The sequence below is a fragment of the Kwoniella shivajii genome, chromosome 8, assembly GCF_035658355.1.
Source record: "Kwoniella shivajii chromosome 8, complete sequence".
In the NCBI taxonomy this organism is placed as follows: Eukaryota; Fungi; Basidiomycota; class Tremellomycetes; order Tremellales; family Cryptococcaceae; genus Kwoniella; species Kwoniella shivajii.
This window is the reverse complement of record NC_085915.1, coordinates 517,816-542,376: the sequence shown is the minus strand read 5'-3', so window position 1 is coordinate 542,376 and position 24,561 is coordinate 517,816. Positions and strand designations below refer to the sequence as shown.

Below are 24,561 nucleotides of genomic sequence, written 5' to 3'. Positions count from 1 at the left end.
CGTACACTCCTTGCTTCGTCTGCCTGACTCCGTCATTCTTGACACCTGCTCGATCGAATCCCCCATGAGCCTTTTCCACCCTTCTCAGGCAAAGCCTTGACTTGTATGGAGTTGAATCTCCCCCTTGCGCGATGTGACGCCATCATGGCGACTTGGGATACGAGCTTCTCGCCTAGACTCATGCAGAATTATCGATGAGACCTGTTTTCCAATCGTCTCGTATACTATGATGTGACTCGAAGACTACTCCTCTTCAAGTACCATTCTCGCTTGAAACTTTGGCTGGGCGGTCGAGGACAACATATGCACTGTATCCAAGCGTTCAATGCTCTGATATCAAGCTACCAAGTTTTGAGATGTTGCGTCCTCTTGCTCTGCAGAAATTAAATGTATGTCACTCGATTAGTACGAATTCGGTGAACAATCTGGGATTCCAGGCTGCCTTAGTCCCGTCAATGTCACGGGGTATGAAATGTATGTTTCGAAGGTAATCTCAAGTCAAGTGTGTGAGAAACAAACCGCCAACGCAGTGAGGTACAATATCCATATCTCGCCCGTGTAATGGTATCTGGGAAAGCTGATATCATCAAATATAACTGGAGGATCGATAGGATAACGATAACGTTGGAATGCCGTTTTTTTTAAGATTGTGCTAAGCAAAGAGGAATGCTTTTTTGCCGTAAGAACGATTTGGCACGATAAGTTCAATTTCAAAGGAACGCGGATGTCAAGATGCAATAACGATAAAAGCGCCTCATGCTAAACGTTCTCCGAGCTGCCTTCATTTCGTAAAGACGGCCTTTCTTAGTCCGTGTCGAGAGGTTTTTATTGGTACTACGAAAGTTACGAATATTACGAAGGCATTACGACCAGATGAATGGTACGATTAACAAAAGTGTGGCGTAACTTAGGTGGCGTCAAAGCTTTCACCTTGTCTCTATTACCAAACATGCAAAGTCTCTGATTGCACGACACCGAGTCTCATCCCATAGATCGGAAGCAACCTTGCTGTGATTTTCAGGTTCTGCGATCTCTGGTTCTCCATAATGCATACGGTCACAGAACGTGATTTAGTCATCCTCCTCGTGTTCGAAAAATGATGCAAGTACGCATAGGATGGTAATTGTCCCTGAAAATCGCTGTCACCCCCGAATATTTAGTGTCTCCTGGGCTTCTGTTTGATGATCCGCTAGCGATAAAGTAGTGATTTCACCATGTTCGATCGTTTCCCACTCCAACACCTGAGGGACGGCTGCGTTTGTAGCACCGCAATCTTTGCCTAAAGCCCAGTAGATGTCGCTTTTAAGCTCACCGCATATCTTCTCCAGGCGAGAAGTCAAGTGGATGCATAGAATTGCCAAGTTGCTTCTGGAGGTCGCTTGGAATCGAGGATCGCGGAGAACAAAGAATCTTCCATCAGCGCCACATCATGTTCCAAGATACGCCCCATTCCGTACCAAGTGATGATGTGATTTTGCGATATTTGGAATGACGGCGAAGGGGTCTAACTTGTTTTTCGAACAACGCCACTTATGAAATATGAAACGCCTCATGATACGGTTAATTGGTAAAAGCCTCACACAAAGGCGGGAAATCGGAGCAATGTATGAAAATTAGAGACGCTGCGCTGACAGCCGTGAGAACCGAGGATATCAGGGTTTTGTGTCGAAATAAGCTTTTAATTGATTCTCCGTCACTTCTGCCTGTACAGCTGCTGACAACAGCTGTTCATCTGTCATGTTCTGGTTTTTCTGCTGAGCTAAATAGACTACTCGAGTATACGCCACCTAATTCCACAGCCTAATTGACCCTGAATTGCCAGCCCAGGAAAAGATGAGATTCATATATATATATATATAGAAAACGCTTTTGGGTTGTCTTACCCAGTTGGTGAAGGGTGGGCCATTTAATCCAAATAAATAACCTAATCGATGCCGTATCAGGTAACAAATTGGCATGAGTTTAATTTTAATGTTTGTCCTCAGCCCTGCACTAAATGTCGTTGGTTCAGATTTCCTTGTCAACAGAAGTCTCCACACTCCACATCTGGCACTTTTCACATCACATTTAAAAGAATGTCTGAGTCAGGGAAAGCTGATCAGATTGCTTGGGCTCTAGATAGACTTTCATTTAGACAGAGGGATTATCGAGTGATGGGAGGAATGACCAAATGAATGGTGAGGTACAGTTACCGCTGGAGCTTTCTGAACGTGTTATTGTTTAGTGCTAAAGCTTGTTTCGGCCAGTGAGGGAGGTCCGCAATTTAGCTGATGAGTTGGGTTTCTCAACCTCAAAGAGGAACTAAACTGGTATTGTCTCTCTTGTGTTTTTGGTAAACCTCCTTCCCTCTCCCTCCATCTTCACGTTCAGTTACAACTTGACCTTCTGAGGTCCACAACAATTCTCTTCGTTGTTCGCAAGTGGCGCTCTAGGTTTCAACAGTCGGACCCATTCCTGCGGGCCAGGTATTCATTGTACAACATTTCTTATGAACCAGTTCCCAGAATACTCCAAACTCAATATCTACGTTTTTTGAATCCTTTCTTTCACTGAAGGTTGCTATTGTTCATTGTCTGAATACACAACAATCAATTCGCTTTTCCACGGTGAATGTGTTCTGTTCTCAATTGTTTTATGATATCAACGTAACCTTTCGACAAAATCGCCTTGTCTTCCAATCTTATGGTCAACAGCTCAACTGTTTCCCTTTCTTAACATCGATAACGACCAGGTCAAAGACCTAATCTGACTTACAATTATCCTTATCATATCCATCCCCACACCACAACGGTCAACCACAAGAATATCCTTTTGTGTAATCCCTTATAATCAAACTTGGCCGGGCCAAATCGAAACAGACTCAAAGAAGCCGTATTAGGTCACCCATCTGTCGGGTGTGACGAAAAAGATCAGGATTTGATAGCAGAATTGCAATTCGGACTGGCTTGAATCTCGGACATCACTTCGGTATATTTCTCTGGACGGAGAAGGCAGGTGAAAAAACTCGTCACATCGATTCATTCAAGACAGACTTCGACAGTACTTGGAGAACCTAAGGCATATATAGAGCCTACCGAATCGCTTCTTGTTGGATTTGTTCTTCATCCACCAATACAATCAAGCCTTCTTACAGCTTCTACAACTACAACAACTTCAGCCACTTCGAGCCTTTCATTTCAAACACAACTTCAGCCATTTCAAGATGCCTTCCAACACTTTCGCTACTTCTGGTCGAGATCTCATTGGTCACCGAATTGACAATGGTAGACTTGAATTCCTTTCTACCCTCGGTGTCGGTGCCTATGGTGTCGTGTATCTCGTTGTCGACTTGCACGCTCCAAGACCGGTATACTTGGCAGTGAAATGCCTTTTACGAGCTGGACTTGATTCAAGACAACGTCATTTCCAAAGACGAGAAATTGCCTTACATCAACTCGCTTCCAGACATCCCAATGTTGTCACCCTTCACAAAGTCATCGAGGAGGGAGAGTTCATCTTTGTGATAATGGATTTCTGTGATGAGGGTGACTTATTCGGTATGATCACTGAGAAGCAACGAGTGAGTAATATCAGCAAGATATATTCATTAGAGAGGACTTCCGGTAGCTGACAATAAATTTAGTATCTTGGCAATGACTTGTTGATAAAGAAAATATTTTTACAGATTATCGATGCTGTTGATTATTGTCACAGAATGGGTATCTACCACCGAGATTTAAAACCAGAGAACATATTGTGTACCCAAAATGGAGAAAGGATATGTATCGCAGATTTTGGATTGGCTACATCAGAAAAACATTCTACAGATTTCGGGTGGTTAGTGTCATCCCTCTCATGTCTATTTGATCCCGTACTTACCTCTTTCATTGAAATAGTGGTTCCACCTTCTATCTTTCACCTGAATGTCAAGGCGGTCTGTTCGAGCGACTCGAGTCATATTCCACAGAAACCAATGATATCTGGGCATTAGGTGTGATCCTTGTTAATCTCACCTGCGGTCGAAACCCCTGGAGACAAGCATGTCCAAGCGATGAGACTTTCAGAGCATACGTGCATGATCCCAACTTCCTTCGAAACATCCTTCCAATCTCTCGAGCCACCAACCGAATCTTGAAAGGTCTTTTCGCCCTTGAGCCTCGAGATAGAACACCAATCAAAGTGCTCCGAGAACAAATATTGAGGGTGGAGACATTCTCAATGACAGACGAAGAACTATTGACCGCTCACTCCGCCGCCCGATCCGCTGCTGCCGCTGTTCGACAAGCTGCCCCTGCGCCTGCCCCTGTACCAGTCACACCTCCACCTGTCAAAGCAGCTGTCCCCGTTTCGATACCTCGAGTGGCTGTACAACCTGTCATGGACGAAGATGCAGAATTAGACGAGTTTGCTCACCAACATGCTCAAAGGCGAAATCGAGCAAACAAAATACCGCGAGAAACTTCTTCAAGTGGTCAATCATGGGCATCGGGATCATCACACCCTACACTTTCACAAGCCCAAATCGACAAAAATGTTTTCGCTCAAATCGATTTCACTCAACCTGGCTCCGGCTCAGCAGGAACCAATTGTACTCCAGCATTAATAAATGAGACTGAAGACTTGTTACGGACCTCTTCAAGATCATCTTCATCGGGTGATATATCATTACCCCCTACACCGGATTTTTCTCCCCTCGACAAGACAGGAAATATCAACGCTCAACCTATCCCGGTGCCGAAATGGGAGATCACTTCGGGTGCAAAGGGCAAAAACTTTCAGCAAACTCCTAGATCAGACCTCTTCCATGTTAATATGAACCCTCAAAGTCCGTTGAGCGGCGAGTTCATCCTTTAATCCGCCTTCCGGTATTCCCTTTTTATTCAAATACCATAGTCTAGTGTACAAATATAGTCTATCCCATTGTCACATAACGAATCGACACGCTTTTACGGACATATCAGTCATATTGTATTGTAGCTTGTTCTCTTCCTCCATTTCGGTTTTGCTACCTATCTATATTATAGAGGTTTTCGAACTCATGATCCCAAATTACTGCTTAGTATAGCATATTGTATCAAACATATATAGAATTTTACTGTTTCGAAATGATTGTTATACAATGCATAGAACAATATCTCTGATCAATCAAGAGGCGAATGCAATTTTGTCTTCATGGCTGAATAGATGGCGCACGATTGACGAGTAGCATATTGACATAGCTCGGCGGTCGAAGCGTCCAACTCCGCACAGCATGAAAGCTAGATTAGATAAAAATTAGTTTCATCCACTGATGATATTATGAAACTATCCAGCAGGGTATGATACAGCCACGTAACTTAGCTAGAGAAGAGGAAGCGCACTTGTAGTGCATGATGATATGGGATGCATACGAGTATTTCCTGATTTTGACGGGTGCCCACTTGTTCTGCTGATTCAAAGGTCATTCTTGGCGTGTCGGAGTTGGATCTAGGAACGGTACTAGATAACAACCGTTTCAATTCATGTCACAGGTTTGACAACACCGCTTTGATCATTCGCATCGCCCCGAGCAATGTATCCGACATTGTCACCTTTGATCATGATACTCTCAAGAGGTATATATAGGTAGATGAACGTATGCAAGCAAGTATGACACTTTTACATGTATTCGTACATATATTCGTCGTGATTCACAAGTGAATATTGTCAAGTGCAAGTGAACAAAATCAACATGTCCTCCTCTCTCACTAGACCTGGAATTCGATATGCCCTCTTTGTGAGTCATTCATTCACCTTTCGTGGCTACCGATAGGTATACACTTGGTACTGTCAACACCCGATTTGCTGAGTGATATTCATACAGGGCTTAACAACAGTTCTTTTCATCCTTGCCTTACTTCTGAACACCTTGATGCCCGGATTCTTCACAATTAGCTTTATCAATGTTTGGATTCAGACTTTCATCGGAGTCATCATGTTGGTCTACTATCCACCATCAATCTACTTTTCCATCAAAGATAAAGCTACAACTTTCGATCAGGCTGGAGGAGAAGTTGCCGTTGGAGTTTTGATCACTACAGCTTGGTTAGGCAAGTCCCACACATCTATACTCCCACTTTGATGTTCGAGCATCCTGCTGACATCATCTATTTGATAGTCTGTTTTATCATGGAGACGATCCTTGCTTCCTGGAATTTCTGTAATGATACAGATTCAGGTTGGTATTCAGGTGCAAAAAACTGTCAAGCAACTGCCATTGGTTTAAGCGTTTTATACATAATCAACTTCTTCATCCATTTCGGTTGGACGACGTGGATCATAGTTCTAGTTCACAAGAGCAGCGAAAACAGGGTAGCAAGAAAAGAAACATACAAAATTCCCACTCATAAATTAATCAGGGGGATTTTCACTGGGACGAAGATTCCGGAAGAAGAAGCTGGTCTATATAATCATCGATTATGATGCGCAAACGTATCGCTGTTCTGGTCCATGAGTGCGAAAGTCTATATCTTGTAGAAGATGTAACACAAATTTAGTATAACAAAATATATGTGATATAATCCCATGTGCACGGTGTGTACCATTCTCGGAGCGCAACTCGCAGCGTATCCGATCATACAGTGACCGTCAGCACAGCATTTTAGCATTGGGTTCAATAGACAACGACAGAGGAAGTCATGATACCATTCGTTTGCCAAACGTGATCCCAAATATCCTCCGCCTCAGGACGCTGCGAAGAAGGCGCCCGAGTACTCGTGTCAAGGATAGTGAGGCATGTTGTGGGCAAACAGAGCCCTGCTGTTACAAGACTCGATTTCGATGGGAATGAAAATTCTGTCGCCTGAATAGAAGCAAGATGTGCAGTTGGTCGCTAATCAAATGCCATAACATTGCACAATCCTTTTCTGATCCTGCTATGGTTTCCAAGGTAAGTTGATAGAAGTCCCGCCAATCCAGCTGAATCCCATATACATGATGCTCATTGATCCCGGCGGACGTGGTATTCCTCCACAAGACATGATATGAAATGATCGCATAACGGTCGAGAAACTGGAAATATGTATACGTGAGAAAGAATAAACAGATATCTAAGAAACCCAGGTTTACGTCGCGTATCTGCGAAGTCAAGGTATTAGTGATTTTCCCAATTGATCCGCAGAGTGTCGAATGTTCGCCTCCAAAGGCTTGTAGCAAAAAAGGGGTAGATAGTGCTGCAGTATTGGAAACTCACTTTCTAGTCCATTCCCTTGCTGTGGCCTCATACCTAGGTCGGTCCGTCTTGTAGGTCTGTGAGAACAAGCTTAATTAGCACAGCACAGTGGCAATATGAGGGAATAAGCAAACGGCAGTCGAACAGAGATTCAAGCTGTATCACACATGCAATGATGCAACATTACAAGAAGGTAACACGAGTGAAAGAGAGAAAGGAATGGCAAAAAGTATACTCACGTTAGCAATCTCCGGTACCAATGGATCATCGGGGTTAGGGTCAGTCAACATTGAACAGATTGAAAGGAGAACTGAAAACGATAGGTAAATTAGCGAACCTGCTGTTAAGGTACATAAAATCAAAAGAAAAAATTATTACCCTTTGAAATGGTCAATGCGGGACTCCATTGGTCTCGCAGAATGTCCAAACAGATGGAACCGTTGGCATTGATATTGGGGTGGTAAATTTTGGTGGTGAATTGGACCTTAGGAGGTTTGAAGGGGTAGTCTAAAAGAACTCGGTCGTCAGGATATATTACCATCAGGTAGGATGTTTGCAGATGCTTACCGGTGGGGAAAGTGAGAGAGCTACAGATATGAGGTACAGTCGGCTACATTAGTGAACGGTTTCATTGCAGTCTATGGAGTATTTGAGACTCACAGGAAGAAGACACCGCCAGCATAAGGGGAATCGGCCTAATGACAATAATACGTCAACAGTCAATTCGCCGACGTCATTGTCATATGAAGGCAATCAGATCATCCACTCACAGGTCCCATGATAGTAGCTTGCCATTGGAAAAGGTTGTCATTGATAGGACCAGCGGAACATGAAGATGGTGGATCACGTCCCAAGTCGATCAACTCCTGTTTACAAGAAAATGAATTGGTATCGCGTGAGCATTTCCTTTCTTGAACTCAAAATCTACTAAGACTGTACGAGATGAACGGAGAGATGTAACTTACCTTGTTAATTCGTTTGAGAGCCATTGCAAATCTTGTCTATGCACTTATGACTATGTATAATGAGCGATAAGACAAAGAAGGTTATGGAAGAGAGGTGGCAAGGGCAGAGGAAGAAACAGCATATTTGTCAGCTTGCTCTTCCATCCGCAAACCCGTTACATAAATCGACATCCCATCGCGCGGTATATGCCGGCTCTGGATATGATACTTACAATGTATAAGAGACTGGCGATCTGGATGTACCTATGCTTGATAAGAAGAAAGAGAGATGTAGATTGGCGAAGGAGGCAGATGTGATTCATTCGATTGAGGAGGAAGAGGAGCACAGTAACAACGCACTTACAGGTGAGAGACGATTTAAAAGGGGGAGGACCACTGTGCGGCGTTATGCTTCATATCGCCGAAGAGTGGCAGCTTATATAGATTATAAACGGTACTTCATCTGTGCAAGCTGTTTACAACCTCTTTACTGTTGGATCATTGTGCAAACTACCCTTCTGTCACCAAGGGAAAGCGAGGCCCTAAGTAACGCACATAATTGTACAGCTGCTTGAGTGAGTTCGCACCACACAGCGCGTTAGAGTCGAATGAATGCATTTTTCGGCTCATCTATTATAATTATACGGAAGATATAATATATTACCAAACGGAAAAAAGTCCTATATCTAAAGTCCAAAAAGAATTACGAAATTGAAGAGGGGTAATGAGGGAGGCTAGCTCTGATCATTCTATGAATAAGGCAAGACCGTCTCGACTCTACAGTGTAGTAGTGGAAGAGCCTCCGTTAGGCAAAGTGGCCAAGTTGGAGTAAAGAGACAATCGAGAAGCACCACCACACATTTGAGCAGCGTTACCTGGACATGGGTAGTTACATTGACCTGTACCATCGGTGAGAGTGTCGATGATAGCGCCTGTAGCTCCACCGTTGAATGAATTACCGCAATAACCTAATCATGGAAAAAATATCGGTAAGTACATCGTATCGCTAATATCTGTTTGTAGACAGTCTGCACTTACATTGCGAAGCGTATTCGGTACCAGCCATGGTATAACCAAGAGTGGCACATTGTCTAGAACAGAGTTCGCCTGTCATGGTTCCTTTTTGAATGTAGTCTGTGGCAGTGAAGTTGAGGGCTCGAGAAGTCCATCCTTCAGCGATACATCCCTTGGCTGACCAACCGGTGGGGAGGGTGACCTTGGTGGTTAAAGTATTAGGGTTGATGTAAAGCCACATAGCGTTGGGTCCACCACAGTTCTCAGTACTGTCACCGACACATGCCATCTTACATTCGCCTGAAGTCAAAAGGAGAGTTGCTCCACCAACAAGGGCGGAACCACAATAACATTCACTACCGTATTCGAGACCAGCCATAATGTAACCTCGGTCGGAACAGTATTGGGTACAAGTTTCGACGGTCATACCACTTTCATCCTTGTAGGCAGCGCCTCTCAAGGCTCGGTTGGCGACTTCTTGAAGACAAGCAGTCTTGACGTAACCGTTCACAACGGTATTAGAGTACGAGTAGGCGGGGTTGTTGAACACTTGGAGAGCATTGTAACCACCACAAGCGGTGGAGGGGTTACCAGCACAGGGGGTACCACACAAGGTAGAGGTCTTGGTCATATCAGCGCCGTTGTCCATCGTGTTACCACAGTAACATTCTCGACCGTACTCCACGGCACCATATTGGAATCCTCCAGAGGCACATCGATTGAGACAAGCGGGGACGGTCATACCGTCTGAGGACCAAGAGGAGCCGGTCAATGCTCGGCCGTTGACTTCGGGCATACACTTCGCGATGGAGGACCATCCACTAGGAAGAGTTGGGTCTACGGAGGTGAGATCGGCACTAAGCGTACCGCCATTCAATTTGGTGGAAACGTAGAGGCTCATAGCATAGTATCCACCACAAGTCTCCAGACTGTTTCCGGGACAAGGAACCGCACATGTAGCGGTGGATGTCAACGAGGCTCCATTGGAGAGGTAAGAACCACAGAAGCATTGGTTTCCATATTCGATACCAGCGATAGCGTATCCACCAGCATCGCATCTGGCAAGACAGCTTTCGACTGTGTTGTTGTAATCGATGGTGAAAGATCCTAGCAAAGCACGACCGGTCTTGCCGTCTGCGATACAAGCAGAAGAAGCAACAGCCCATCCCGATGGTACGGCAGGGACAACGGGCACGGTCGAGGAAGCCACAGCAGATGAGGAGCTGGTTGACGAAGAGGCGACCGAGGAGGATAAGGTGCTGGAAGAAGTTGAGCTTGAAATAGCGGCAGAAGAAGAACTACTTGAGCTAACCGCTGCGGAAGAAGAACTGCTTGAGCTTCGGGCAGCAGAAGAAGAACTGCTTGAGCTGGGCACAGCGGCGGAGGAAGAACTGCTTGAGCTAGGAGCAGGTGCCGATGAGGAGGTGCTCGAGCTGGCTGCCGCTGCTGAAGATGATGACGAAGAGGCTCGAGCGGAAGAGGAAGAAGAAGAAGAGCTGGAGGCAGCAGCGGAAGAAGAGCTGGCGGCAGCGGAGGAAGAAGTGCTCGAAGCAGCTTTTGAGGATGAGGTTGAGCTGGCCACAGCAGAAGAACTGGAAGGTGCAGCTGAAGATGAAGATGAAGATGAGGCAGCCTTGGAGGAAGAAGAAGAGGAAGAGGACGCAGCAGCGGAAGAACTTGATGAGGAAGCACGAGCAGCGGAACTGGATGTCGATGAAGCCGCAACCTGTCCAGTTTCCCATGGAGCTTCGGTGTTAGGGTTTCCGTAATTTGAGATCGATGGGGATGCACCTTTGGTGGTGGTCGTACCGTAGTAAGTAACGTAGAACGACAATTGCTGCCAACTGGAAACTCCGGGTGGAAGGTTCAAACCATACTCATCATAATACCAAGCCCTGGACAACGATGACCTTATTAGCAAACGCATAGATGCCAGATGTCACTATTTCTCGATTATGGGCTCACTTTACGTAGGCCAAGGTATGTCCTGTCCAACCCCAATTGGGTGACCAGGTATTCCAATTGAATTGTGAGAAGTTAGCCCAAGGGTCTGCTGCTGAAGCACTTGCTGAAGCGGCAGCTCTGGCTTGCACAGGTGTTCCTCTGTTTTGTCGTCTGGGTCCGTGTCGAGGTCCAGCGACTTCAGCTTGAGCTGAGATGGATAAGACGGCTACTAAAAGTGAAAGAATGAAAGAGGTCGTGAAATTGACCATGGTCGGTGATATCTAGTGGTAGTCTCGGTATGTGATAAGGTATCGATGAGCCGATGTATTGCTGATCCCTATATCTTTAACTTGCAAAGTTATTGATTCTTGAAGAATGTTGTTAGTACTATGGAACACAGAATAGAAGAAGAAGAGAAACAAGAAAGAGGAAGGGCGATTTGACCGTGCTATATAAGTATACGAAAACCGAGCATCGAATCATTAGAATTTACATTTCGGTGGCCCTGTCTGATCAGCGATACAGCGGACATATTCCATTTTAGAACAATTGGATGAGTATTCTCACAGGGATGTTTCGTTATAATTCTTGGTGAGACAAGGTATTACGGCTGAACTTTGCTCTTAATTCTTTTTTGTTTTTCGTTCACATCAACAACATCTTATAGACATATAAACAAACTGCCAAATCCGTCTATTGTACCGTATGTAGGGGTTCGTATCGATAATTAGTTTACATGAGATACAAATAACCCTACTTTAGAGTTAGCTCGATTGACATTTTTACACATTTATCAAAGAGTTGTTGATAATTATTACGGCACTGTTTAGCTGGAATGATGGCAAAATTACCTTTTACAAAGCAATTGGGGATGTTGATCAGACGCCATATGGGCTACAGAATGCAGATCGACCCTTGATCAATGTTTTCCGGCGTCGATCCCTTTGTCATCACCGTTATTAGTCTTCTTTCTCCATGGCTTGAAGCCGCGCAAGGACAGGGTCCAAGTGATGGAAGGTGACAAATAATCCATCATGTGTCCATCTGATGGGAAATATACCGAATGCGGCATCAAACAACACTGTTTTTTGGCTTAAGCTCGGAAAACAGTTACGTGACTTTGGCTTTATCAGGGACAGTTGTCCGGTTTACTTTGTTTTGTTTACCTTGAGATCAGTCACTGTACAGGTATCTAACATTCCTCGGTTCCTATTGGCATGTTCTGCTGAGACAGTGACCAACATATGTCAGATGTTAGATATCGGTGACTCACTGAGATAGGCTAGTGTTCGTTAAGTCCCGCTATTTACTGGATGAGGTAATCAATTGCGGTGCTGAAACAAATGATTTAACCATTTTCTAGATTTGTAGCATTCTAGCTTTTTTTAAACTCCCTTATTCTTCTGAAGCGTCTTTCCACTTGATGGATCAGCGTCATTCAAGCTGGTCAGTCGCGGCTTGATGATTTAACCCGACGCCAGCGCCTGTTAAAAGTGAATCATCATATTTACCCTTACTCTCGAACACGTAATAAAAATAGCTTGAGACAGATTGACAACCAAATGGTGGGTTATTAACTGGATCAAGGCCGGAACCCTACTATGCTTCTCTCTACTTCTGATTTTTTCGAAGATCACGAAAGTAGACATCGAGTGTTCCTCATGAGCAGCTGATACTTACGTCATTTATCTCCATTATCGCGTAATTCGGCGTGTTTTTTGAACCAAGTCATGGTTGGTGGTCTGAATCTGATACTAGACGGCTTCAGCAATTTCACTTACACTAGCATTCAACCTTACCAATCAGACGATGCTTGTAGGATCGCATGGAAAGCCCGTACGAAGCTAACAACATCTGTCCATTTCCTCGACTGAATCCGGGGAAGCACCACCAAGCAGATGTAGCAGAAGCCGGAGCACACATAGGTGCAGCCGAAAGTATGGAGCAGGCTGCTGAGGACTGGAAGTTGACAAAAACTTTGCTATAATTCCGGAGGACAGGCGATCCTCATTGACACAAGCTATATATGATCCCTGATGAGTTGGTTAGACTACTGGTCTTTGTATGTCGGGATGTGCTTCTCGCAATCTGCTTCTTTCTCTTTTGAAAAGGCGACTTTATGATCGAGGATAGACTGCGAAGAAACAGCTGTCGGCAACTGTCTGCTCTGTTTCATGGGTTCGAATTGAATCAAGGCTTAGGCTAAGATCTCCGGAGTGTCTCAGCCACTGCGTTGCCAAGTTCTCATGTATCAGCTACGTCCACCTACTGTACATCGAAACACGTCTAAGGTTACGGTGTCAACTCAACATCGCGCAGAGACAGAACGGGGAGCCATTAGATTAAAATTCAGAAAATCATCATTGTGGCGTCAAATACGGTTCATCCCCCGGAAACGGCGCATCCGTCCGGTCTGACACTGTTTTCGCGCAAACATCAATAATTCAATGCGGTTCTGATTGCATACGTAGATCTTCAGAGGCGTAAGATATGAACCGTAGTCGAAACGCATCCATCAGTTTTGACGGTGTTTGGAGTGAACAGATGGTTAGAGATCTGATTGCAACTTAGAGTCAGCTAACTCACGATGTCGATCCAAAATCGTCAGGCAGGGACGACAGTTGTCGATCCTAATCCGGAAGTGCCGGAATCACGTAAGAACCCGGCTTTTTCCCACTGATTTGATTCCCTTTGATCATTTCCCGTCTCTCTCTTCCCAGGCCTGGAGGTATGAAAGACTACGTTCACATGTCGCAGATCAGGTCAAGTTGATGACAGAGTACTGTTTTCTGGAATCAAAATTTTATATGCGAAAAGGAAAGGAGAATGCTCGAAATCGGGTATAAAAAGCGAGGTTTTCAAACGAGAATCTAAGGAGAATTTCCCTCACCCGCCGATTTTCCGACATAATCTTATACTACACATAACCCATAGCAATCCATCCTCTCTCGACCATTCTTATAATGATTACTACTACTTCTCTCTTCGTAGCCACTCTCGGGCTGCTCTCCCTCGTTCAGGCACGACCTACTGCTGTTCAACGTGACTCTCAACTCACTTGGGTGCAAAATGGATGTCTGATCGATTCTTGGAATCGGGCCCTTAGTGGATATCAATTCAGCAATGACACAGCGATGACTCAAGAGCTTTGTCTGAGTACCTGTTTATCCAAGGTAAGTTGAAATTTAGAACGACAATTGAGCTGATCAATGGAAAAGGGTTTCACCTACGCCGGAATGGAGTATGGTAACCAGTGCTTCTGCGGCAATGGCGTCACTTACGGCGAATGGAGTTCAGGCGCGGGTGTCGACGATAGCGCTTGTAATGAAGTCTGTACTGGAAACAGCGCTGAAAATTGCGGTGGTGATTGGCGTCTCTGGAGTTTCCACTATACCACTAAACCAGCTGCTTCAAGTGCTTCCTCTTCAGCCGCTGCTTCAAGCTCATCCGCTTCAAGCTCCACTACATCCAGCTCAACCGCCGCGAGCTCATCTGCACCTACTCCTGTGTCTTCAAGCGCCGCTGCATCCTCTTCATCTGCCGCTGCCTCTTCAGCTGCCGCCTCATCTGCTTCCTCTTCGAGTGCTTCGGTCTCTTCATCGGCGAGTTCTGCTGCTCCCTCTTCAACAGATTCTGTAATCCCATCCGGGTGGTCGAAAGCCTCCAATCCATGTGTCGCAGAAGGAACTTCTGGTCGAGCCCTTGTGGGAGCATCTACTTCTTCTTCCTCGATGACTTGGCAAAAATGTGTCTCATTCTGTTCTAACGCTGGCTACTCCATCGCTGGTGTCGAATATTCCAGCGAATGTTACTGTGGAAATATCTTGACGAATGGAGCGGCACTCACCAAGACGTCCTCAAGCTGTAACATGCCTTGCTCAGGTGGATCTTCAGTCACTTGTGGAGGTAGTTCCGCGCTCAGTCTCTTCGTTTCGAATACCGCCTTATCCTCATTATCCGCCGATTTAACTTCGAAGATCGTCACTTTGCCAAGCGGTTGGTCAGCAGCATCCACTACCTGTGTAGCTGAAGGTACAAGCGGACGAGCTCTTGATTCAGCCAGTAAATCCTCTTCTTCAATGACTATCGCCACTTGCGTCAACTACTGTCAAGGTAAAGGATACCAATATGCTGGATTAGAATATTCAAGTGAATGTTACTGTGGAAATGATCTTGTCAACGGTGCTTCTCTCACTTTACCTTCTACAGGCTGTAACATGCTTTGTTCAGGTGACGACACGACTTATTGTGGTGGATCAAACGCTTTGCAGCTTTACCAAAACCCTTCTTTAGCTCAATCGCTCACTGTCGTCAACAAGTTCTCCGCTTCAGGCTGTATTCAAGAAGTAAGTGAACAATAAAGTCCTTTGTTATAGGGCAATCAGGACCATTGCTTATATACTGCATCTAGGTGTCTGGTCGAGCTCTCACTGGCGCTTCAAAGACTGCCAGTAACATGACAGTCGAAATCTGCACTTCATTCTGTTCTGCTGGCGGCTTCACTTATGCTGGTTTAGAATATGGCTCTGAGTGTTATTGTGGTAACTCTTTCTCTAATGGTGCTTCAACCTCTAGCCGATCAAGCCAATGTAACATGGCCTGTGGAGGATCATCTTCGGAGACTTGTGGAGGACCTAATGCTATCTCATTGTGGAAAGCGTAAGGATTGAGGCACTTAAAGTGTACATGTAGAATTGGGTTCTGATGTTCTACACATACCGAATGTACTTTGATGAGAGCAAAGATGATCCCCACAACGACAGGCCACTTGACTCCGAGCGATTCACACTATCTATTCCATTCTTTTGCTCATGAATCAATGGCTTTCCATCAGTTCCAATGCACAGACTCGAACATCTCCATCTCCCATAATGTGCCACATTGATGCAGGTATACCCCACTCATTTGACCAGGAACGGATTCAATGCGCGTCTTTTTTTTGGCCTTTCATCCCCTACAATTCATCATGAGATCAAATACATTTCTTTCTTCTCCATTGAAAACCCCCCTCCATTGATCTACCTCTTGAAGTTTCGGAAGCATCGCGTCAAGGCTCTCCAAGTAAGAATGAGGCCTTTTGCATGCTTGTTACTATTGCTTGTCTTTGCAGCAAGTGTTTTCGCGTGAGTAGATCTTATCTAGACTGATCCGGGAACTCGAAGTTGATGAACCAACGTGGATATACATATACTAGTTGGTCCAAAGAAGATTATGAAATTTTTGATCTTGTCAGTGATCTAGAAGCTGCTGAAGGTAAATTGATCACCTATTATCCAAGAGTATGGTGCATGTGAAGCTGAAAGCTGTTTTGATGTAGGTAAAGGTATAGATTTCTACAAACATGTCGGTGTAGAACCTTCCGCAACCATATCAGAAATCAATAAAGCTTACAGAAAGAAATCACTTGAGTTACAGTGAGCGTCTACCTTCAGGATCATCCAGAATGCTCAAATGAGCTTTACTGATGGTGGAGTGTTGCTAGTCCTGACAAGAATCCAGGTGTCAAGAATATCCAAGAACGATTCGCTAGATTAGGTGTGATTGCACAAATCCTTAGATCACCCGAAGCAAGGGAGAGGTATAACGTAAGTCCACAATCCATCATTTCATTGGCTTGCAGAGATTAAGAAAGAGTTGGCGTGCAGAGGTGAAGGATTGCTTGGACCCGGCGGAGGAAGAATCTTTGAATGGATTGCCTACAATGATGTACAACTACCATTCGCGAATCAATGAAATACTGATTTAATCGTAATAAAAATCGACATTAGTTCTTTTATAAAAATGGTGTACCTAAATGGAGAGGAACAGGGTATTATTATTCTCGATATCGACCTACCTTATCACATACCCTCATCTTTTTAATAACTTTATCATCAGCATTCCATTATCTCGTTCTCAATCTCAATTACAGGAAACATCAAAGAAGGATAACGTATTTTGAAAATGCAGCAAGAAGTTCAGCTGGTGTGTCGGGATTTACATCAAATAGTCAAACAGGTGAAAAAGTTGTAGTACCAGTTCAAGGTAGAAGGAGGAAAGTAAGAGTTCCAATGGTTGAAGGTAATGATCAAGCTGGTACTTTGGAATTAGTAGTCATTGGAAGTGATGTTTTCATTGTGAGTAAAAACACGATTTGCTTCCTTGTATAACTTGTCGATTCGCTCTTTTTTCAACTTTCCTATCATCTGTAAACCATCTTACGATCACGAGGGATCACCCTACTGACTCTGCAATTCCCTATAGCCACATAACGACGGTACTTTAGAACCTATCTCAGGACTTGCAAACGCTCCTTCTATCACTCAGACCTGGTTCTTCTCTCTTTTTACTTCAGGCTATATCAAAACTCTCAGTCGCCTTCCACCCTCAATCCAATCTTCCATTCCGGAATTCCTGCGTCCACATGAATTCGCTCATCCTGACTTGATTGTGGACGAAGAAGAGGAAGAAGATGAATCGGCAGTTGATACGCCTACTCCCACCAATCGAGCTGCTCGAAGATTAAATACCGTCAATGGAAAGGGTAAGAAATCAAGAAGTGTAACTGCCACACCAAAGGACTCACCAGCTACTACCGAGCTTGAATCAGCCGACGAGGGAGTAGAAGGTGAAGGTAAAGGAGACAAAAAGAAAAGAGTTGCAGGAGGTAAAGCTGGTGCGGCAAGAAGACGAAAGATGGGATTGAAAAAGTAGAACATCCGCATATCGAAATGATTCAATCAATCAATAGATCGTGAGACAAGCTGCTATGCATGAAACTTAATGGTGTTGACCAATTACGAAGTCTTGGGAACAGGTGTGGGGATGCCTGCGCTGTTGTTGAACCGACTTTTCGGTCACTCATTCCAAAACAGGTAAATCGGCAGATATGCTTTGAATTATCGTGTTTATCATCTCCCCCACTGTAAGTCTTATTGAGACTGAGACGGACTTTCACCACCCACAAGACATCTTATCGTCATTGCAGTCTCAAACATTACTCGTTACCAAATACGTCGTCATCTGACTAGCATATCACTTTATCTTGTATCAATCCGATTAACCGGAAGGATGAAGTAAGTGCCTTACAAATACCAAGCACCAAAACCAGAGATTCCATCTCTACATTCGGGAAGGATCTGTACGTACTGGTAATCCAATCCCATTTCAATACCAGTGCCAAATTGTCAGATCGATGTGTCATGATATCTGCCGCAACTCCCGCAGATCTATAAGATCTATAGGACTATCATTGTTCCCGGGAGAAAAGATGCAACAACGAATTCATTTTTCCGTCCTTGACTCGACTTCGTCTGGGTTATCCAACCTACATGGGAGAGACATGGAATATCTTATCCAGCTCAAAAAGACGCCCTCAGCTGACTGTTCTCCGTAGTCCACATTTTTCAATAGTACAAATGGTCCGAACCAGTCTCGTATGATGTCATTTTTCGTTGCAAATGAATTGTTCATGACACAAAAATAAAACACAAACACCGAGAGTCCTTGAGAATGCTCGAAGACGATCTTACACGATGGTAGAAGAAAGTCTGCAGACCCCGGAAAAGCCGAAAAGAGGTCACTATACTTGTGCGGGAAGGAACAGCGGGTATGTCAACGAAAGACCCTTCTTTACTAGTACCAAAAACCACCCAAATTATGAGGGTCTCATCAAAATAGTAATTCCGAAAAAAAAACCAAGTCATCCGGGAGGCTCTCTTTTCTCTTTCGAAGAAGACAGAAAAGGTAATATGATTTTGTGCCCATCAGATATGAGTGACCGAGACAATTCGAAACGAGACATTCTAAAACGCGTTCTCAAGCCCTAATCAAACACTTACATAACTATCTCGTGTAGTCGGTACTAATAATGGACAAATGTGTTTGTGAACGGCAATTGATCGCACCTTCACCCCCTTCTGTCAGCATGGAATTAACCGATCCCGTGAATATGAAACGACTAAAAAAGAATAATAATATCTCGTTATGATCTTTTTATAAGGTATATCAAAAATGGGCGGGCGATCTTTTTATCGGCAATCAACTGTCTCCAGAATACATTTGATCCCGTACGCAGCGGTCTCGATGGGGGAGATTAGTTTTTTAGAGTAGATCGACAGGGGCGTTATGGAAGCACCAGAAAGAACAGAAAACGTAGAACGCGGAATTAAGGCTGAATCCCTTGCTCGAAAACGCCTTCGCACAGCCTTTATCGTCAGAAGGGTGGAATCGAGACATCTTCCGTATCACGCGCCTTTGAACTCGACGGCGTCACTGTGATATCATTCCAGACCCGTGCTACTACCGCTGAGAAGGAACAAGAAAAGATTAAAACGCCCCCCCTTGCCATCCCTTCTTTCCAGTTCGTACCATAGTATTATCCCATTGCTATCATTGCCTATGATCCCACCCCTCCTCCCTCCCTTGTCCCTGAAATACCGGATAAAGCCCCTTCAAGGAGTGATTGGGCTTAAGGAGAGAGGAAGAAGAAAGGAATCAAAAGGGATTTACGGAGAAAACGGAGAAAACGGAAAATAGAAGAAACGTTGGAACCGAAGTGCCTGTCCTTTCTTTGTCCCTTTTTATTCTTTAATTTCCCCCCTTTCCCCCCTGAAAGACAACCAGCACCACCACTCACATCATCATTTCGCTGAGACAAATGATAATGAAATGATGTCTTACACCTTCGGTTCCAATTTTCATCCCATGCGTCCACGCACACTTGTTCTCACGTTCCTTGTTCGCACATCGCAGGACAACTGGAATGCACCGTGTCGATATTGCGTTGTATCGAAAGAAGAAACGACAGATCTGCATGTTTTGCTTCAGCCGATGAGCGGGAACAGACCTGCCGACAGAAAGCGCGTTTGCGTCATATTGGAGCCTTAGGGGATGTTGTACGTTGTGTTGTTCTGTATCCTAACCAAGACCATCATCGTACGTAGGCTTTGGTAAGTCGATCATTGGAAAACACCGAGAACAAGATGTCATCCGAAATAAAAGAGGAAGAGGAAGAAAAAAAAAGGCGTTAAGGTATGATGTCTCGGATGAAATCATTATGTGTAATATTGGCGTAAAAGTTGCAAAAGAATCCTTTGATGAGTCTCTGCTTTCACCCTATGATCATCATCGATGCACTTCAGAGACCTCTGCAAGATGCGCACACGCGCAGAGGTTAAAAGGTGTGATAATGAGGGAAGCAAAGCGTAAAACCCTAACACATGTTGAGAGGAATGTCATATGAAATAGTACGTAGACCGATTACGAACAAAAAGAAAGAGTTACCAATAAAATCACGATCAGTTGATGTTGTTCGTTTGTTTTTAAATCACCGATATTCATCATCATCCCTTGATTTCCTTTATCCTTTTCTTTCTTTTCTTGTTCATCTATCACACTCACTCGTATATACATCTTCGGTGGTCGAATCAACTGTCCAACATCTTGTCGTGTATGGACTGTCAGATAGGAGTCGATCTTTGTTATTCTCATTAGCATCCGAAGCTTCTTGGCCCACATCGGAGTAATTATTCAATCCCAGAAAAAGCGGTAGGATCGGAGTAAACGTAACAAACAGAAAAAACAGGAACTAGACTAGTGGATTTTAGTCTTCTTTTTAGTCTTAACCACCCGTTTTCCATTTCATTTTTAGGGGGGTTTGAAGGGGATTTACCATTGTTTTCCTTTCGTTTTTGAATCCCATTTTCATTTACATGTAAGGAATCATCCCCGCTATATCGAAGATCCTGCGTCATACGATCTCATCGGCGAATTTCAATATCATTATCGATACGATACGATAAAATAAAATAAAATAAACAATAAAATTAATAATCAAATAAAAAGTTGGGATTTTCCAACGTTTTACAAGTAAAGTTCAAACTTTAACGGAGAACGGAAAAAGGATCTTATCTTCTCAAACCTTGTCAACCGTACCGTTACAAAGCCACTTTCTTTCATTGAAAGTTACCAGAACAAAATCACGGCTTTAGTGGCGAAAGAAGTCCGCAGTACTTGTCAAAACACAGCTGGGCAAAACAACTCCGAGGAAAGGCGTTTCAACACGACGCTTGTATATCGAAATCTACGAAGAGATTCAACCTTCCATCGGATCTCAACATCAATCCGTTTCAAAGGGACGTTTCATCTCTTTTAGTACAGTATCATAAGGTAAGTCTGGCTTCTCGACATCGTTCATTCGCACCTCCTTTTCGGGGTAAGCGGAGTGTGTGAGAACAGTCCGAAGGCGGTGTTCTTGGCTCCTCAACATCTTGCGAGAGAAAACTTCATATCGAGGAAACACACAAATTGCATGCTCCTTATGATCGATCAGCTGACCGTGTTTGATCCTTTCATTATCTCCTATTCTTCCGTGGCGCCTTTGATCCCGATGACACCTGGTGACCGGCTTGACTTGCGATGTCATACGATGCCATCGAATTCATATGGAACCCCTTCTTGGCTCTCTGTTGGAAAAATCCGGATATACGACTATGATTGCATTCGCTTTTGGTATCGACTCTCGATCGCTATCCGTTGGTGTGTATTGGTACCTCATCTGGAATATCTAAAACACACGCATTGACCTTTGACCCACTCAAAACAATGAATTCCAACTAAACTTTATCGTTCATTCTCCCTTATTTTGCCACTGGGATCTCTCTCTTTTCAAAATATCGAACTCTCTTTTCATGCTTAAATTCTTTATCTCGATCATACACCGTACATCATGATATGATACATTTATGTATCCCTTTCACCCCTACTGTTTCCATCCCCTTCTTCATCGCCTTCCTTCGATACCCCGGGTCATATGGTCATCTTTACATGTCTATCCAATCGATATCTTACTCGCTCTTTCGGTATATAATGCCCTCGCCTTCATTACTCTCTCGATGATAAACATATCCCTTCCTTGTTTCTTGAACATCCCAACAATCGTTTCTGAACCTATGCCTCGCCCTTACTACAGTCCATCAACAAGAAGATACCTTTACACTTTTAGTCGCTCCTTTCATCCTCATTACTATAATTAAATCAAATATCTCCTTATTCCTCACAGAACGATTTATAATCCTTTCTCATCTCCATCTAGCATACCTTTCCCGTTTTATAATTAATACCCCCTTCATAATACACCTTTATTAACACCTTCGTCACCCCCGACAAGAGCCCATCCCGAGGACCTACAAATAACACCGAAAATTAATATAATTGAAATTATTGGCAAGTGGAGATCACCTTTGTCTACTTCCAAAGTATACTTTTCTGCATACACAAAAACGGTAGAAGAGGACTTGTGCAATATAATACAAATCTGTTTGACCAAACATTGCCTCGTCGTCGAATGTGTCAAAATCTATAATCAACCATATACGCAAAACAAGACAAAATATATAATTAACCATAATTACAATTGACAGTTTAGACTGCTCCAGTCGAAACATTCCGAGAGACAAAGAAGGAATACCTAAGGTCATATTGGCAAAGACAACATTCTCGCTCAGATGCAAGAAGACGAGAATATGAATCTAGGTGGGATCAATCATGGTGATTTAGGCAGGTAAGTTTTATTTTTATCAGATAATTTATCGTTGAGAGTATCTTTGGATCGATGGACGAATTTTGACCGTTTATTTTACAATTGTTTCCATTAGGACCTATCGAATTACACCTATTCAATTACCGACATTAGGTGCAGCATTTCAAGGTGCATACTTATCTAGATTACCTTTAGCACCTCCTCTAATACTTCAACTAGATTGTTGGGATTCAGATGGTGATCTCATAATACCGTATGTCTACCATGTCATTTTCACCTGATTCAGCTTCGTGGACAAGAGGAAGTAGCTGATCATGAATGACTAGATACGATGAATTACCTTTTCTAGTTTGTCATCTGAGTTTACAAACTCCCGAAGGTGAAGATGCAGCTATGATCTATTCGCCTGAAGGTGAAAGAGTATCAATGTTATATGGGACCTTAGTTGCTGCACCGGCAGAAATGAACGATACCTCGCAAGCACCTGGGATATATTTCGTTTTCCCTGATGTCAGTGTGAGGTATATAGGTAGATTCAGATTACAAGCTTTGTTAATCCGGATAACTGGGTGAGTCATATTCTTACTTTTCCTCTTTGAGTAAGCGTAGAAAAGACATATGAACGAAAGACTAATCGTTCAGTTCGGTGAAACATAGAGGTCCCCCTTTAGATACGACTACTACAGATTCATTCGAAATTGTTAAAGACACAGATTACATCGCACCTGGTAAGTGATTCTCGACCAACTTCTACATCAGTCAGTAAACTGATGAACCGTCCTGTGATCAGCTATAACGGACTTGACGAGACATTTCGATTCACAAGGAGTCGTCAGATTCGGCTTACCAAGGTCGCAATGGCTCTAATCATCCGAAACAGAAACATCTTATCAGAAAGAAATCACATCATGTCATAATCACCCATTCCAGCGAGCAATGAGAGTCCCTCGGTCATCTTCATATCAAATAATAGAATAATCAACCAAATACACCCTGCACATTAATACCCCGTCCTTTCTTCTTGTCCAAATGTCATATTTGACAATACTGGCATATCACTGTATCCTACATAATGTTGTACACCTATGCCTTTCATCATACTGTATATCTCTTCTCTGTATTTTAGTATTTGATAATAACCATATAATCCGCTTCTTGATCTCAAAGGGGGAAAGAACGTAATAAAAATCGCGAGGAGGGACGAAGAGGTAAGGGTGATGAACGGAAAAGAGGAGGTAGAGATCATAGATCGAGAAGAAAATCATTTTATGCAAAGTTGTATCACTGTGCTTGCGGCAAAGTAGTGTTTAGACATTGAAGGGGGAATTTGGTATACATATTGCTGGGTATGATCATATCTGTTCATACGACAATCGGTTAGCCACCAGCAAGTCAAATTCCAGGTGCGGAACAAGAATCAAGTTTTGGAGACTCACTCACAGTCTATTACAACAGCCAGTGAAGTGTCACAAAATCAAACTCGAGCGTACTGTACTTTTTTCATGAAATCTCTCCTTTCTCTTTCTCCTTGTTATTTATACTTTTCAATGCATTTTCGTATCTCTCTTTTCTTTTTTCAGCAACTTCATTCAATCTTTGATCTCTCGCTATATTCGCTTCTGATCTTGCATGATTGATCGAATTATATACATGAGCAGTCAAGACTATAGCCATTGTAAATGCCGCTGCGCTACATGATCTCAACCCAGTTAGCACGCCATTCCTGGGGAATGTAGAACGGTGGAGATGTGCACTCACGGCATTGTCAGATCTTTCACACTCAGAGGTGGCATTTCGAGTGTTCTGTCTGCCTCATCTGATCTCGACAAAGTAGTAGGTGCAGTATGGAAGGTTGAGTGAAAGTGTCCTTGTCTTCGTATTGCGAGTTGAGTGATCTTTTCGGCATCAGGAGAGGGGAGAAAGATAGAGTTGACCGTGGGAAAGTAAACGTTGATTGAACATAATATATC

At 43.6% G+C, this 24,561-nt stretch overlaps 8 protein-coding genes across 8 annotated transcripts; 5 read left to right on the top strand and 3 right to left on the bottom strand.

Moving 5' to 3' along the window:
• Positions 1–3,202: 3,202 nt before the first annotated feature.
• Positions 3,203–4,833, top strand: IL334_005967 (uncharacterized protein; the record flags this gene model as incomplete). Its single annotated transcript, XM_062937673.1, has 3 exons — positions 3,203–3,559; positions 3,623–3,816; positions 3,876–4,833. 3 exons carry the CDS (start codon positions 3,203–3,205, stop codon positions 4,831–4,833), a joined length of 1,509 nt encoding a protein of 502 aa, XP_062793724.1.
• An 856-nt stretch (positions 4,834–5,689) lies between these two features.
• IL334_005966 (uncharacterized protein) lies at positions 5,690–6,420 on the top strand (the record flags this gene model as incomplete). The annotated part of the gene is made up of 3 exons (XM_062937672.1): positions 5,690–5,734; positions 5,822–6,047; positions 6,116–6,420. The coding sequence occupies 3 exons, from the start codon at positions 5,690–5,692 to the stop codon at positions 6,418–6,420; spliced, it is 576 nt and encodes a 191-aa protein (XP_062793723.1).
• A 765-nt stretch (positions 6,421–7,185) lies between these two features.
• On the bottom strand, positions 7,186–8,157 carry IL334_005965 (ubiquitin-conjugating enzyme E2 4; the record flags this gene model as incomplete). The annotated part of the gene is made up of 7 exons (XM_062937671.1): positions 7,186–7,245; positions 7,408–7,478; positions 7,547–7,675; positions 7,736–7,755; positions 7,829–7,863; positions 7,939–8,034; positions 8,134–8,157. The coding sequence occupies 7 exons, from the start codon at positions 8,155–8,157 to the stop codon at positions 7,186–7,188; spliced, it is 435 nt and encodes a 144-aa protein (XP_062793722.1).
• A 732-nt stretch (positions 8,158–8,889) lies between these two features.
• IL334_005964 (uncharacterized protein) lies at positions 8,890–11,339 on the bottom strand (the record flags this gene model as incomplete). The annotated part of the gene is made up of 3 exons (XM_062937670.1): positions 8,890–9,080; positions 9,151–11,021; positions 11,092–11,339. 3 exons carry the CDS (start codon positions 11,337–11,339, stop codon positions 8,890–8,892), a joined length of 2,310 nt encoding a protein of 769 aa, XP_062793721.1.
• Positions 11,340–14,033: 2,694 nt separating this feature from the next.
• On the top strand, positions 14,034–15,733 carry IL334_005963 (uncharacterized protein; the record flags this gene model as incomplete). Its single annotated transcript, XM_062937669.1, has 3 exons — positions 14,034–14,243; positions 14,289–15,416; positions 15,482–15,733. 3 exons carry the CDS (start codon positions 14,034–14,036, stop codon positions 15,731–15,733), a joined length of 1,590 nt encoding a protein of 529 aa, XP_062793720.1.
• A 404-nt stretch (positions 15,734–16,137) lies between these two features.
• On the top strand, positions 16,138–17,763 carry IL334_005962 (uncharacterized protein; the record flags this gene model as incomplete). The annotated part of the gene is made up of 6 exons (XM_062937668.1): positions 16,138–16,193; positions 16,265–16,323; positions 16,388–16,484; positions 16,553–16,655; positions 16,839–17,186; positions 17,314–17,763. 6 exons carry the CDS (start codon positions 16,138–16,140, stop codon positions 17,761–17,763), a joined length of 1,113 nt encoding a protein of 370 aa, XP_062793719.1.
• A 4,793-nt stretch (positions 17,764–22,556) lies between these two features.
• IL334_005961 (uncharacterized protein) lies at positions 22,557–23,458 on the top strand (the record flags this gene model as incomplete). The annotated part of the gene is made up of 5 exons (XM_062937667.1): positions 22,557–22,612; positions 22,707–22,844; positions 22,918–23,160; positions 23,249–23,319; positions 23,382–23,458. The coding sequence occupies 5 exons, from the start codon at positions 22,557–22,559 to the stop codon at positions 23,456–23,458; spliced, it is 585 nt and encodes a 194-aa protein (XP_062793718.1).
• Positions 23,459–24,091: 633 nt separating this feature from the next.
• IL334_005960 (uncharacterized protein) lies at positions 24,092–24,384 on the bottom strand (the record flags this gene model as incomplete). Its single annotated transcript, XM_062937666.1, has 2 exons — positions 24,092–24,281; positions 24,350–24,384. The coding sequence occupies 2 exons, from the start codon at positions 24,382–24,384 to the stop codon at positions 24,092–24,094; spliced, it is 225 nt and encodes a 74-aa protein (XP_062793717.1).
• Positions 24,385–24,561: the final 177 nt, after the last annotated feature.